Genomic DNA, 15,599 nt, shown 5'->3' on the forward strand with positions numbered 1-15,599 from the left:
GATGCTTTGTAGGGCCTATGTTATATAAATTAAGGTAAGAGGCTATTAAGGGGCGATGGAGAGGCTATGTAGGGGCTATGTTATATAAATTAGGGTAAGGGGCTATTTAGGGGCGATGGAGAGGCTATGTAGGGGCTATGTTATATATATTAAGGTAAGGATTATATAAATTAAGGTAAGAGGCTATTAAGGGGCGATGGAGAGGCTATGTAGGGGCTATGCTATATAAATTAAGGTAAGGGGCTATTAAGGGGCGATTGAGAGGCTATGTAGGGGCTATGTTACATAATTAAGGTAAGGGGCTATTAAGGGGCGATGGAGAGGCTATGTAGAGGCTATGTTATATAAATTAAGGTAAGGGGCTATTAAGGGGCGATGGAGAGGCTATGTAGGGGCTATGTTATATAAATTAAGGTAAGGAGCTATTAAGGGGCGATGGAGAGGCTATGTAGGGGCTATGTTATATAAATTAGGGTAAGGGGCTATTCAGGGGCGATGGAGAGGCTATGTAGGGGCTATGTTATATATATTAAGGTAAGGATTATATAAATTAAGGTAAGAGGCTATTAAGGGGCGATGGAGAGGCTATGTAGGGGCTATGCTATATAAATTAAGGTAAGGGGCTATTAAGGGGCGATGGAGAGGCTATGTAGGGCTATGTTATATAAATTAAGGTAAGGGGCTATTAAGGGGCGATGGAGAGGCTATGTAGAGGCTATGTTATATAAATTAAGGTAAGGGGCTATTAAGGGGCGATGGAGAGGCTATGTAGGGGCTATGTTATATATATTAAGGTAAGGATTATATAAATTAAGGTAAGAGGCTATTAAGGGGCGATGGAGAGGCTATGTAGGGGCTATGCTATATAAATTAAGGTAAGGGGCTATTAAGGGGCGATGGAGAGGCTATGTAGGGCTATGTTATATAAATTAAGGTAAGGGGCTATTAAGGGGCGATGGAGAGGCTATGTAGAGGCTATGTTATATAAATTAAGGTAAGGGGCTATTAAGGGGCGATGGAGAGGCTATGTAGGGGCTATGTTATATAAATTAGGGTAAGGGGCTATTTAGGGGCGATGGAGAGGCTATGTAGGGGCTATGTTATATATATTAAGGTAAGGATTATATAAATTAAGGTAAGAGGCTATTAAGGGGCGATGGAGAGGCTATGTAGGGGCTATGCTATATAAATTAAGGTAAGGGGCTATTAAGGGGCGATGGAGAGGCTATGTAGGGCTATGTTATATAAATTAAGGTAAGGGGCTATTAAGGGGCGATGGAGAGGCTATGTAGGGGCTATGTTATATAAATTAAGGTAAGGAGCTATTAAGGGGCGATGGAGAGGCTATGTAGGGGCTATGTTATATAAATTAGGGTAAGGGGCTATTTAGGGGCGATGGAGAGGCTATGTAGGGGCTATGTTACATAATTAAGGTAAGAGGCTATTATGGGGCGATGGAGAGGCTATGTAGGAGCTTTGTTATATAGATTAAGGTAAGGGGCTATTAAGGGGCGATGGAGAGGCTTTGTAGGGGCTATGTTATATAGATTAGGGTAAGGGGCTATTAAGGGGCGATGGAGAGGCTATATAGGGGCTATGTTATATAAATTAAGGTAAGAGGCTATTAAGGGGCGATTGAGAGGCTATGTAGGGGCTATGTTACATAATTAAGGTAAGGGGCTATTAAGGGGCGATGGAGAGGCTATATAGGAGCTTTGTTATATAAATTTAGGTAAGGGGCTATTAAGGGGCGATGGAGAGGCTATGTAGGGGCAATGTTATATAATTAAATTAAGTGGCTATTAAGGGGCGATAGAGAGGCCATATAGGAGCTTTGTTATATAAATTAAGGTAAGGGGCTATTAAGGGGCGATGGAGGAGCGATGTAGGGGCCATCAAGTTGCAATGTAATATAAATTTGGAGAAGGAGCGATGAAGGGGCGATGTAGGAGCGATGAAGGAGCGATGGAGGAGCGATGGAGGAGCTATGTAGGAGCGATGTAGGGGCCATCAAGTTGCAATGTAATATAAATTTGGAGAAGGAGCGATGAAGGGGCGATGTAGGAGCAATGAAGGAGCGATGTAGGGGCCATCACAGTACAATTTAATATAAATTTGAAGAAGGAGCGATGAAGGGGCGATGTAGGAGCGATGGAGGGGCGATGTAGGGGCTATGTTATATAAATTAAGGTAAGGGGCGATGGAGAGGCTATGTAGGGGCTATGTTATATAAATTAGGGTAAGGGGCTATTCAGGGGCGATGGAGAGGCTATGTAGGGGCTATGTTATATATATCAAGGTAAGGATTATATAAATTAAGGTAAGAGGCTATTAAGGGGCGATGGAGAGGCTATGTAGGGGCTATGCTATATAAATTAAGGTAAGGGGCTATTAAGGGGCGATGGAGAGGCTATGTAGGGCTATGTTATATAAATTAAGGTAAGGGGCTATTAAGGGGCGATGGAGAGGCTATGTAGGGGCTATGTTATATAAATTAAGGTAAGGAGCTATTAAGGGGCGATGGAGAGGCTATGTAGGGGCTGTGTTATATAAATTAGGGTAAGGGGCTATTTAGGGGCGATGGAGAGGCTATGTAGGGGCTATGTTATATATATTAAGGTAAGGATTATATAAATTAAGGTAAGAGGCTATTAAGGGGCGATGGGGAGGCTATGTAGGAGCTATGTTATATAATTAAGGTAAGGGGATATTAAGGGGCGATGGAGAGGCTATGTAGGGGCTATGTTACATAATTAAGGTAAGGGGCTATTAAGGGGCGATGGAGAGGCTATGTAGAGGCTATGTTATATAAATTAAGGTAAGGGGCTATTAAGGGGCGATGGAGAGGCTATGTAGGGGCTATGTTATATAAATTAAGGTAAGGAGCTATTAAGGGGCGATGGAGAGGCTATGTAGGGGCTATGTTATATAAATTAGGGTAAGGGGCTATTCAGGGGCGATGGAGAGGCTATGTAGGGGCTATGTTATATATATTAAGGTAAGGATTATATAAATTAAGGTAAGAGGCTATTAAGGGGCGATGGAGAGGCTATGTAGGGGCTATGCTATATAAATTAAGGTAAGGGGCTATTAAGGGGCGATGGAGAGGCTATGTAGGGCTATGTTATATAAATTAAGGTAAGGGGCTATTAAGGGGCGATGGAGAGGCTATGTAGAGGCTATGTTATATAAATTAAGGTAAGGGGCTATTAAGGGGCGATGGAGAGGCTATGTAGGGGCTATGTTATATAAATTAGGGTAAGGGGCTATTTAGGGGCGATGGAGAGGCTATGTAGGGGCTATGTTATATATATTAAGGTAAGGATTATATAAATTAAGGTAAGAGGCTATTAAGGGGCGATGGAGAGGCTATGTAGGGGCTATGCTATATAAATTAAGGTAAGGGGCTATTAAGGGGCGATGGAGAGGCTATGTAGGGCTATGTTATATAAATTAAGGTAAGGGGCTATTAAGGGGCGATGGAGAGGCTATGTAGGGGCTATGTTATATAAATTAAGGTAAGGAGCTATTAAGGGGCGATGGAGAGGCTATGTAGGGGCTATGTTATATAAATTAGGGTAAGGGGCTATTTAGGGGCGATGGAGAGGCTATGTAGGGGCTATGTTACATAATTAAGGTAAGAGGCTATTATGGGGCGATGGAGAGGCTATGTAGGAGCTTTGTTATATAGATTAAGGTAAGGGGCTATTAAGGGGCGATGGAGAGGCTTTGTAGGGGCTATGTTATATAGATTAGGGTAAGGGGCTATTAAGGGGCGATGGAGAGGCTATATAGGGGCTATGTTATATAAATTAAGGTAAGAGGCTATTAAGGGGCGATTGAAAGGCTATGTAGGGGCTATGTTACATAATTAAGGTAAGGGGCTATTAAGGGGCGATGGAGAGGCTATATAGGAGCTTTGTTATATAAATTTAGGTAAGGGGCTATTAAGGGGCGATGGAGAGGCTATGTAGGGGCAATGTTATATAATTAAATTAAGTGGCTATTAAGGGGCGATAGAGAGGCCATATAGGAGCTTTGTTATATAAATTAAGGTAAGGGGCTATTAAGGGGCGATGGAGGAGCGATGTAGGGGCCATCAAGTTGCAATGTAATATAAATTTGGAGAAGGAGCGATGAAGGGGCGATGTAGGAGCGATGAAGGAGCGATGGAGGAGCGATGGAGGAGCTATGTAGGAGCGATGTAGGGGCCATCAAGTTGCAATGTAATATAAATTTGGAGAAGGAGCGATGAAGGGGCGATGTAGGAGCAATGAAGGAGCGATGTAGGGGCCATCACAGTACAATTTAATATAAATTTGAAGAAGGAGCGATGAAGGGGCGATGTAGGAGCGATGGAGGGGCGATGTAGGGGCTATGTTATATAAATTAAGGTAAGGGGCGATGGAGAGGCTATGTAGGGGCTATGTTATATAAATTAGGGTAAGGGGCTATTCAGGGGCGATGGAGAGGCTATGTAGGGGCTATGTTATATATATTAAGGTAAGGATTATATAAATTAAGGTAAGAGGCTATTAAGGGGCGATGGAGAGGCTATGTAGGGGCTATGCTATATAAATTAAGGTAAGGGGCTATTAAGGGGCGATGGAGAGGCTATGTAGGGCTATGTTATATAAATTAAGGTAAGGGGCTATTAAGGGGCGATGGAGAGGCTATGTAGGGGCTATGTTATATAAATTAAGGTAAGGAGCTATTAAGGGGCGATGGAGAGGCTATGTAGGGGCTATGTTATATAAATTAGGGTAAGGGGCTATTTAGGGGCGATGGAGAGGCTATGTAGGGGCTATGTTACATAATTAAGGTAAGAGGCTATTATGGGGCGATGGAGAGGCTATGTAGGAGCTTTGTTATATAGATTAAGGTAAGGGGCTATTAAGGGGCGATGGAGAGGCTTTGTAGGGGCTATGTTATATAGATTAGGGTAAGGGGCTATTAAGGGGCGATGGAGAGGCTATATAGGGGCTATGTTATATAAATTAAGGTAAGAGGCTATTAAGGGGCGATTGAGAGGCTATGTAGGGGCTATGTTACATAATTAAGGTAAGGGGCTATTAAGGGGCGATGGAGAGGCTATATAGGAGCTTTGTTATATAAATTTAGGTAAGGGGCTATTAAGGGGCGATGGAGAGGCTATGTAGGGGCAATGTTATATAATTAAATTAAGTGGCTATTAAGGGGCGATAGAGAGGCCATATAGGAGCTTTGTTATATAAATTAAGGTAAGGGGCTATTAAGGGGCGATGGAGGAGCGATGTAGGGGCCATCAAGTTGCAATGTAATATAAATTTGGAGAAGGAGCGATGAAGGGGCGATGTAGGAGCGATGAAGGAGCGATGGAGGAGCGATGGAGGAGCTATGTAGGAGCGATGTAGGGGCCATCAAGTTGCAATGTAATATAAATTTGGAGAAGGAGCGATGAAGGGGCGATGTAGGAGCAATGAAGGAGCGATGTAGGAGCGATGTAGGGGCCATCACAGTACAATTTAATATAAATTTGAAGAAGGAGCGATGAAGGGGCGATGTAGGAGCGATGGAGGGGCGATGTAGGGGCTATGTTATATAAATTAAGGTAAGGGGCGATGGAGAGGCTATGTAGGGGCTATGTTATATAAATTAAGGTAAGGGGCGATGGAGAGGCTATGTAGGGGCTATGTTATATAAATTAAGGTAATGGGCTTTTAAGGGGCGATGGAGAGGCTATGTAGGAGCTATGTTATATAAATTAAGGTAAGGGACTATTAAGGGGCAATGGAGAGGCTATGTAGGAGCTTTGTTATATAAATAAAGGTAAGGGGCTATTAGGGGCGATGGAGAGGCTATGTAGGGGCTTTGTTATATAAATTAAGATAAGGGGCTATTAAGGGGCGATGGAGAGGCTATGTAGGGGCTATGTTATAAAAATTAAGGTAAGGAGCTATTAAGGGGCGATGGAGAGGCTATGTAGGGGCTTTTTTATATAAATTAAGGTAAGGGGCTATTAAGGGGCGATGGGGCGATGGAGGAGCGATGGAGGAGAGATGTAGGGGCCATCAAAGTACAATGTAATATAAATTTGTGGAAGGAGCGATGAAGGGGCGATGTAGGAGCGATGGAGGAGCGATGGAGGAGCGATGTAGCAGCGATGTAGGGGCCATCAAGTTGCAATGTTATATAAATTTGGAGAAGGAGCGATGAAGGGGCGATGGAGGAGCGATGTAGGAGCGATGTAGGGGCCATCAAGTTGCAATGTAATATAAATTTGGAGAAGGGGCGATGTAGGAGCGATGAAGGAGCGATGTAGGAGCGATGTAGGGGCCATCACAGTACAATGTAATATAAATTTGAAGAAGGAGCGATGAAGGGGCGATGTAGGAGCGATGGAGGGGCGATGTAGGGGCCATCAAAGTACAATGTAATATAAATTTGAAGAAGGAGCGATGAAGGGGTGATGTAGGAGCGATGGAGGGGCGATGTAGGGGCCATCAAAGTACAATGTAATATAAATTTGGAGAAGGAGCGATGGAGGAGCGATGAAGGGGCGATGTAGGAGCGATGTAGGGGCCATCAAGGGACTAAGATATATATAATAGTGAAGGGGCCATGAAGAGGCGATATTTAATTAAATAGCCCCTTGGGATAAGAGGACATATCATCTCCTCTTTAGAAGGGGCGATAAAGGAGCGATAAAGGATCATTTAATCGCCTCTTAGGGCAAGGGGCTATTAAATCGCTCCTTTCAAGGAGTCATAACATCGCCTCTTGTTATAAGGGGCTATTAAATCGCTCCTTTCAAGGAGCCATTACATCGCCCCATGTCATAAGAGGCGATCAATTAAAATCATCGCCCCATATGGAGCGATGTCATGGAAAGGACTATACCCGATTTTTTTGCACACAAGCTGATTCAAAATTAAGGCTTATGCTCGGCTGAGAGCCCTGATAAAATCTATCTTCTCATTAGTCTTGGTTTACAATTTTATTTAGAATGATTGTCTCTTTCATAGGCTTAACTACTATGGGCATTGTTTACTTATTTATGATGTAGAGGCGTTCTTACGTTTATCAAAGAAATGGCTAATTTTATCATATCTATAAGTATAATCACGGGGATCATAGGGATGTATATCAATTTATCGTCCACTGTTTTATTTCATGAAATCCATGAGTAAACCTATTTGGTAAAAAACATTTAATAATAAAAAAATCAATGTTTTAATATTTTCTTGACTTCAGTCACATAGTATTTAATAGTTTGCTAAAAAGTCTAAATACTGTTTTGTAGTAAAATAACGTTGAACCTAGTAATAGTGTCTAACTTTTTATCTTCGTGACGTAACAAAAATCAATCTCTTTTTTAGGGGTTTCCTTTCCCACCTACCCTCTCAACCTTCGATTTTTGTTACGTCACAAAGATAAAGAGTTAGACACTATTACTAGGTTCCTTTTATATATTTTATACTGCTGTGTTGTAGGGTTTATTTACAAACTGCATTGTGTTAACTTGTTAAATAGACAATATGTTTTTTGGCATTATCCTATTTTTAGTTTCTTGGTCTTTTTAGAAAGCCCCCTTAATAATTAATAAATTAAAAATAGATATTCCATAAATATAATTTTATTAAAAAAGAAGTTGCCAAAAGAAAATAAAATTTTCTACAGTTTGTTTCAAATGAATTATATAACTCACATTGTCCTATGTCTGGAGCCATACTTTTGAAGGCTTTTTCAACCTTTAAAAAATATTTTTTGGGTAGGGTGGATATTAATTTTCTTTTATGAATAGGGTAGGGGATGAAGGGGTGAAAAAGGTCCATCTGATAAGCCTAAATTTATACTAATTTAAACAAACAAAAAGAAACATGATTTATTAGTTACAAACAGCTGCGACCCTAGCATACTCAAAATTTGTTTGTTCGTTTTTAGCAGAACATTTTCTACAATCAGGGTCACCCGTCCGTACGTAACTGATAGCTGTTACCGTTACTTTGGTTTCATTAGAATTGTTCTATCAATTTCAAACTTTACATAATGATTCCTGTAACATGCATTTTTTTTGAAAATGTTTTGACAACAATTTTTGGGTATAGTCCCTTTCGTGGCCATGCTCTTTAAGGGGCGATTCTTCGTAATTTTCACAGTAGCTTTTCTCCTATTTATAGCCCCTGCGGGGGGCTCTAACCCTGCGGGGCAATCACCTAACCCAATATAACCTAACCTAACCTAAAATAACCTATTAAAATCAATTTTAAAATTACGAGTAATCGCCCCTTAAAGAGCGTTGTCGCGAAAGGGGCTATACCCAAATTTTTTGTATACTATACTTACTCTATTTATCTGATTTTGGGAATAAGGATTCTTTGGCCAACAAGGTATAACATTATAAGTAGAGGTACAATTACAATATTTTAAATTGTAGAAAAATGAAAATGTTGATGTTGAAATGAAATAGGTTGCAGTTTGGAGCTTTTCCCTTGTACACACTAATATATATAGTGTACAGCTTTAGTGTACAGCGGTGTACAATTAAAGAGTGTACGCAATATACATAGTGTAAAAAGTGACAGATCTGTGCACAGAAAAGAACGAGAAGTGAACAAAAAAGTTAATAGTGAAAGAAAGTGAACAGTTTTTAAAATAAGAATTTAATATCACATATCAGAAGTACTTTCTTTAATTATCAGGTAATATTTATTAGCGAACCTTACCTATAATTAGGGTCGGTCCGTCCGTAACGGTTAGCTCTTTTCGTAGTTAGAGCTTCGCTGTTGTCATCCTATTTTACAAGAAAGCATGGCCCCTATACATGAATGGATATTACCTCCTCCCCTCATAACATTTATTTCTTAAGAGAAGAGAGCATTTTTTGGAAGGGAGATTTATTTTTTCTGGAGCTTTATATCTCAAAAACTGCCTTGTACCAATTATAAACTTTCCTAAAATCGTAAACGGGTCGGTCAAGCTATATGCGGGATCTTTTTGGACATAGACAAACACTAATATTACAGAAAAAAATAGCCTTAAACTGTCCGTGTAACTATGTGTAGGTTTTTCTAAAATTGAGAACTCAATTGGCTTTGTAGATATCAAAAGTTACAGACAAAAAAAACCTTCCTACTGAAAGTAATCTGTTAAATTTATTTGGTTTTTGACTTATTTTAGACCCGTCAACTTAAATTAACCTTTATGCATATAAATGAAGATCGAACAAGAACGAAAATATTAAAATTTGCAAATCTATTGAAAACTTTTTTTGGTTTAGAAGTTATTTCTATTTGCATGTTAAATTATGATTCTGTGTGTGGTTTCTTAATGCAATAAAATAATACTTTTTCTTAATCAAGAAAACAAAAAACTATGGAACATTTTTGGAAAAGCAGAATATACTGTGCTAGTATAAAAAAGATATTCTGAAAGATGCTCTTGTGACCAAGGATTTACTTATTACACTATTTGAAAATGTCTGTTGTGCTTTGTTGCTAATTAAAGTTATCATCCTTGTTAAACATACGATTTTTTTATCTATAGATAAAAAAATTACTTGAGGAGAATTTCAACTATAGAGAGGTCACACACCTAAAAACTGTCATGTATTAGATTTATTTTTCATGGAACTATTAGGCACTTTTAGCTGTATGTTGTCTAAATTTAATACCTTTTTGTTACACTCCTTTTGTCTTTTTGCATTACCAAAATTGTTTTCTCAATGTTGCAAATCAAATAGAATGAGAAAGAAAGGAAATAAATTATTCTTCGTAAAATAAATATCAGTCAGTCAATCGTCTTTTGCGTTTTTTCCCATTCTATCGATTTAAGTTTTAAAGCACATTTTATTAAAAGCGAAGCTTTTCTATAATTAGGGTCGGTCCGTCCGTCCGTCCGTCCGAGATAGTTAGCTTTTATTCATTAATTTAGGCATGTTAGAATTGCCCTATCGATTTCAAACTTTGCATGGTGATTACTGTAGTAGTAAGGTACGATTTAGAAAGCGTAGCAAATCTATAATCATTACCAGAATGTCCGTACGTCCTTTTTAAACATGTTGATTTTTCTACTTTTTTAACAACAAATTTTTATGTGATCTAATTATCCGTTTGATCTGATTTTTGGTATATTGATTCCTGGGACAACAAAGAACAATATTTTAAGCGAAGCAACTCTATAATCAAGCAGTTTTTCAACAAATTTACTTACAATTTTGCTTCTTATACTTTTATATTCTGATTATTCAGTTCAGACACTATACAAGTGTTAATGTCTGTTTGTCCTACAGCTTCAGTGCTTCGCTTTTATGGATGTTGTCATCCTTGTTGTTTTATATTTACCTTTTTACAGAAACATAAAATATACAACAAAAATGAGTTCTTATGCAAATCGTACGACATTATATTTCGTAAAATAAATTAGATTTTTTTGTCTTCTTACAAAGGATTCTTTAATATTCAAAAAGAAGTGGGATAAAGGGTTGTTTACTATTTACCCCCCTCAACCTTTAAAGCCTCAACCTTTTTACCCCCTTAAATTAAAAAAAATATATATTTTAAATTACCCCTACTCATCTTTAATCTACAAACCATTACATGAAAACAATAATTAATGTGCTTTATTTGATATTAAATAAAAGTTTTTCCTAAGACACTATTTCTATAGGTTTATGTTGATGTAATAACAGTACAACCATTATACAGGGTTTTATGTCTTATTTTCATAATTTTTACTTTAAAAATTTCCCATTTTCGGACGATGAGATTGATAGAGTAGCTCTGGTAATAAAAATAAGTATTGCCATTACAACTACTCATGACTGCCAAAATATATATTATTGCGCTCAAAAACTTTTGCAAAACGGTTCAATCATAAAAGCTTCTTTGTAAACGAGGCTTTTCTACAACCTTACTTTCTAAATTTACAACCGTTTCCCCTATAATTCCAAGTCGAGCACATAATTCCCAAACCACACACATCATTTTTAAAAGATCAAAAATAGGGAGGGGGTGGATTTTTTCTGTTAGTTTTTTACTCTAGGTATGGTAATGCTAGTCTTTGTTGGGTACAGGTTAGGTTTCCCAGGTGTATGACCGGCAAAGTAAGGGCCCACCGCAGAGGATGGGATGGGCTTAAATAAACAAAAACTAAAACATATTTTTTTTCGATTGATTTCAATAAAAAAGGGAAAGGATTGTATGCTCGCTAGGCTTTTGAGGGAAAGCATTAACATCACTTAACTAAGATTAATAAAAAAAAGTTGTATTTTCTTTACAACGATGTATTACTTTCGTATTTGCTTATAATGTAATGGACAACATCATCCATGTTTTAAATGCAATTTAAATCTTGTTTGATTAAAATTGGAATTGCGCAAACGGGGTTTAAAGTAAATATATATGGTTGTTGGACAATCACATGGCGACTTTCATAATATGTGCAAAATGTTTACATTTTTGTACATTTACAGCTCCGAATTTTCTCAGTTGCTATACATACATTAGATTACTCACGAGTTCAGATTGATATTTTACTGAGAAAAAATCCTCTAGCTATTATCATTATTACTTTAAATTTTTGATTAAATGTTAATTAATGGATTTTTTAATGAATCAAGTTATGGGAAGTGCACAAAAGTTGTATACATACCATTATAGAAAGTATAAAAATTATGTTTCGTCTTTATTTTAAGTTACGGATTTATTGAGTTTTCAAGTTTATACACTGTCCAAAATAATCAATGCATTTAGTATCAATTGATACGCTTGGGTTTTAATAGTGTATTCATGTGCTATTTGTGTATTTGCTTTGCTGTTTACTTTTAGTTTGGTTTTAATTGTTGAGTAAACTTAGCTTTTTGGTATTATTTACTTACCATAGACGGGGTAAATTTTGTTGATATATTTTCATAGTTACAGGCCAATCCTATCATATAAAGTAGTATTTTTTTGTCTGTAACGAATGATTTGGCTAACCACTGAACCGATATGGTTCTCCTTAGCTCATATAGCTTTTCCTAGGTCCTGGGAAGTTTTATAACTTTCCTTTTTTTAACACACTTCAAGTACCCCTTAAGGGGTCTGGGGCGTATCCGCTAGTTAATATATAAAGAAAAACAAGTAGTGATTTTTAAAGATTTATTGAAATACCTATTGAACTTCAGACATCTATAACCTAATACTTTTCACGATGAAGATATTTTTTTCTGTAGAAAAGTATTTCATAAGACGACCTTCACCAACAGTTTCCAAGAAATCTAAATTTCACATAATTTGCAGTAACAATTTGGAAAGGATTGTCAATGTGAATTTTTTGCAAATGCAATTTAAGAAATTTAGAATGATTATCATTGTAACAAACTGTATTAAAACTTTCTAATCTAATGGAAATTGGTAATCTATAGAAGAACTTTGTAATTTTCCTCTTTATTAATAATACAATTTAGTGTTTTGATTGTTATCAACAAAGAAATAGAAGAATCGATGCTTTCCCATAAAGTGCCCCTTCCCCACTTTATTTTGAAAATTTTTCTCTTGGATCTAGAGGGATAAGATAATGGCCGATAAATTCATGTACATACATCACCAATGCTGATACACAAAATTACTCCTTCTGTAGTTTACAGTTTGTGGATGAGACGTTTGGGCACTCAACTTAATGAACCAACAAATCATAATTCAATAAAAGTCCCTAAAGTTGTTAAGTCAACGATTGATAATACTCTTCTCTCAGCAAGCAGTATGAATAAGGGATTGACGACCCATGGTAAAATAAGCTGTGAATAAGAAAGGTGATTTTCTCAGAGCCCTCGCCTACACAATAGTTTACCAAGAATTATTTTAGATATTTGTACTTTTTGTCTTACTAGCTGAATGAGAAAAAAAATCATTAAGGTGTTAGAAATTACCTAGATATGTGTCCATGAGGCTCTCAGTCTCAGAAGCTACTTTTAAAATATACAATTTTAAGTAAAACATGTTAGTTCTTGGCATTTTTAAAACTATTTAGCTGTTTTAGAAAAGTATTAAACAGAGAATTTATATTTCTTTTCTGTTTTAGAATGGGTTCTATTGGAGTGATGATGGCCGAATGGACCGTTGAACTTTTCAGGTTTGCCTTGATTTCTTTTTACTTTCTCAGAATGTTCTGATTAATAGAGCTTAGTTTCCCTTACTCTGTATTACAGAAACTATGTTTCTTTGTGTTTGCCTATTTATTCATATGGACATCATCATAAATATTTTCAATTAAAATTTCTTTACACATTTAAATCTTTAAAGGGATAATCTTTGCTTTTATTTTTAAAAAATTTGTTTGTAGTTTTCCTAGAAGCCTATAGTGTTGCATTTCAATATATATTTTGTAATATTTTATTTTGGTTAGATAGTAGGGTACTAAATCTGCGAGGCTCTTGTAATCATTACTTAACCTAACCTTAAATTAAACATGTTTTTTTTTCAAAAGTGTCTTTGTGGTCTATTGCGATATGATGGAAAACAATAGTTGTTATATATTATTTGGAGCAATAGTATTATTATGTCTTCCTATAACAGTTGCTTCACCCCTAGCCTCTAAGGAGATTAGCAAAATAACCTTAAACAACCCAAGACATGCATAAATTTTCCCTGAAAAGTATAGCTAATCTTGCACCAGCATTTTACGAAATCTTTAACTTCATATGTAAAAAATTACTACTTGATATAATAGGATACAATAAAAGAATAAATTTAAATGAGCAAAGTGATTGAATATTAAATTTTACATGATATGGGTTGGGCTTTAAATTATGGTAATGTCCATCTATTTTTATTCAAAAACTTTTTGTTTGCAAACCTTACAGAATTTTACAGAAATTTTACATATTATATATTTGTTTAATCTAGTAGTCATATATTAAAGTAATAGAATAGGGGCACGAGCTATATGTAACTTTACTCACGGGGCGAGAGCCTGTGTCGACTTTCAATAAGGTCTTTGTATATCAGTGAATAGTGTCGGAAATATGAATTGAACAAAGCCAAGTGGCTACAAAAGAACAGAAAGTAATTTGTTAGAAGACGAAAAGTGTTCCAAAGTTTATTATTATGGTATCATTTTGGTTGGTACAATTAGTAGTGTCCAAGCTTTCTATTCAGAAGGGGTAATTTTGTTTATAATAATTGTAAAATTATCAATCTATCACCCAGTATCTTATCCCTTAATATCCCTGGCAAAGCAAAGAGAATGGTTAAAATGTGGATATTAAAAATTAAAAGCTCATTGACCGACCACTCCTTACCTGGTTCCTAGATTTTTTATAACACAGAGTAACAATGATAAAAAGAATAATCATACCTCGCAAAATTAATTGTGACTTGGTACAATTATTTGTTTTTAGAATCGTAAGCTTTTGTTATTCATAATCATATTATGAAATTCTAAAAAAAATGTTCTTAACTCTATCTTAGGAGAGGGGGGTGTTTTTGAGATTTTAATGGATATACATAAATGCACAGTCTTGTACACATATAAATAAACAACTCATTCTCAGCAGAAATACTCTAATCATTGAGAAAATAAGATTTTACTCAATTTTCTCAAGGTTTATAACTAATTTTAGAGAGTTTAACCACCAAGCCCCCCCACCACTCTTCCATCAAGTGCCCCTAGAGGCGTTTATTTAAAATTTTTATATCAAGTATCATAATCTTAAGACTTTTATATGAGAATGATGTTGCTATTGTTTTGCTTCTTATTCTTGTTTTCGGCGGTGGAATAGTTTGTAATTTGTATACGATACACAATTTATGATTGAGATGTAATTTAAATTTCATTCTGATCAAAAATATTCTACCTACGAATCATATAGGATAACATGTTTCTACATTTCAACTATTGACCCCATGATAAAACTTCTGGCTACACCCCCTAGAGGCCTTTAGCAAATCCTTCAGAATCCTGGTTCCTTGTTTCTGAGTTGAATAAGGAAAAGTTTTTTAAGGATTTTTATTGGTATAGAATAATTAAAATATTGATGTTGTTCTTTCATTTCTTTTTCAAAAGCCCTTGGAATAATATTAAAGAAACAGCTAAAAACGCAATCATACAAAATAAAAACATTAAAAGAACATCTCGTTTTTTTGGAAACTATGTTTTTTTTTCAGCTATTTTGTTTGCAATACCTAAACCTCTAGAATATGTAAGGTATCTAATACACAACATCAAAAGATAACCACCGATACTCCATCAACATAAGGGAAATTTACTAATATGTCCAGAATATAAATATATTTAGAATGTCATTAGAACCGTAAATGATTACAACACCACACAGTGGATTTTTTTTCTTTAGACCCACTTGCTCTTGTGTTTTATGTGACATTATATGAACCTCTTTGGAATTTTAATAATATGGAAAGATAAACTGGTGGACAATTTTCCACGACTAGTAAAATAAAAGTTATCAATTAATACCAGTTTTGTTAACAAAGGCCTTCGGCCCGTAGGTAGGGGTTAACGAAACTGTTTAACTTATGATTTTTTATCTTAATATCCTCGGAAAGCTGTCTATAATACGATGGGATAAATGATTACAAATCAGTAATACTAATTTCAGAATTAATTGGACTTCTCTTACA

At 36.2% G+C, this 15,599-nt stretch overlaps 1 protein-coding gene across 1 annotated transcript in view; it reads left to right on the forward strand.

The window, feature by feature from the left end:
* Positions 1-8,414: 8,414 nt before the first annotated feature.
* LOC145304356 (uncharacterized) overlaps positions 8,415-15,599 on the forward strand; it is a 48,265-nt gene continuing 41,080 nt past the window's right edge. Inside the window, exons 1-2 of the mRNA XM_080146227.1 lie at positions 8,415-8,681; positions 13,042-13,092. Of these exons, the coding sequence (XP_080002353.1) occupies positions 13,043-13,092 (50 nt within the window). The 5' untranslated portion in view covers positions 8,415-8,681; position 13,042. The remainder of the gene's footprint in view (positions 8,682-13,041; positions 13,093-15,599) is intronic.

The sequence above is a fragment of the Acartia tonsa genome, chromosome 2, assembly GCF_053477335.1.
Source record: "Acartia tonsa isolate MP-2025a chromosome 2, ASM5347733v1, whole genome shotgun sequence".
Classification (NCBI taxonomy): Eukaryota; Metazoa; Arthropoda; class Copepoda; order Calanoida; family Acartiidae; genus Acartia; species Acartia tonsa.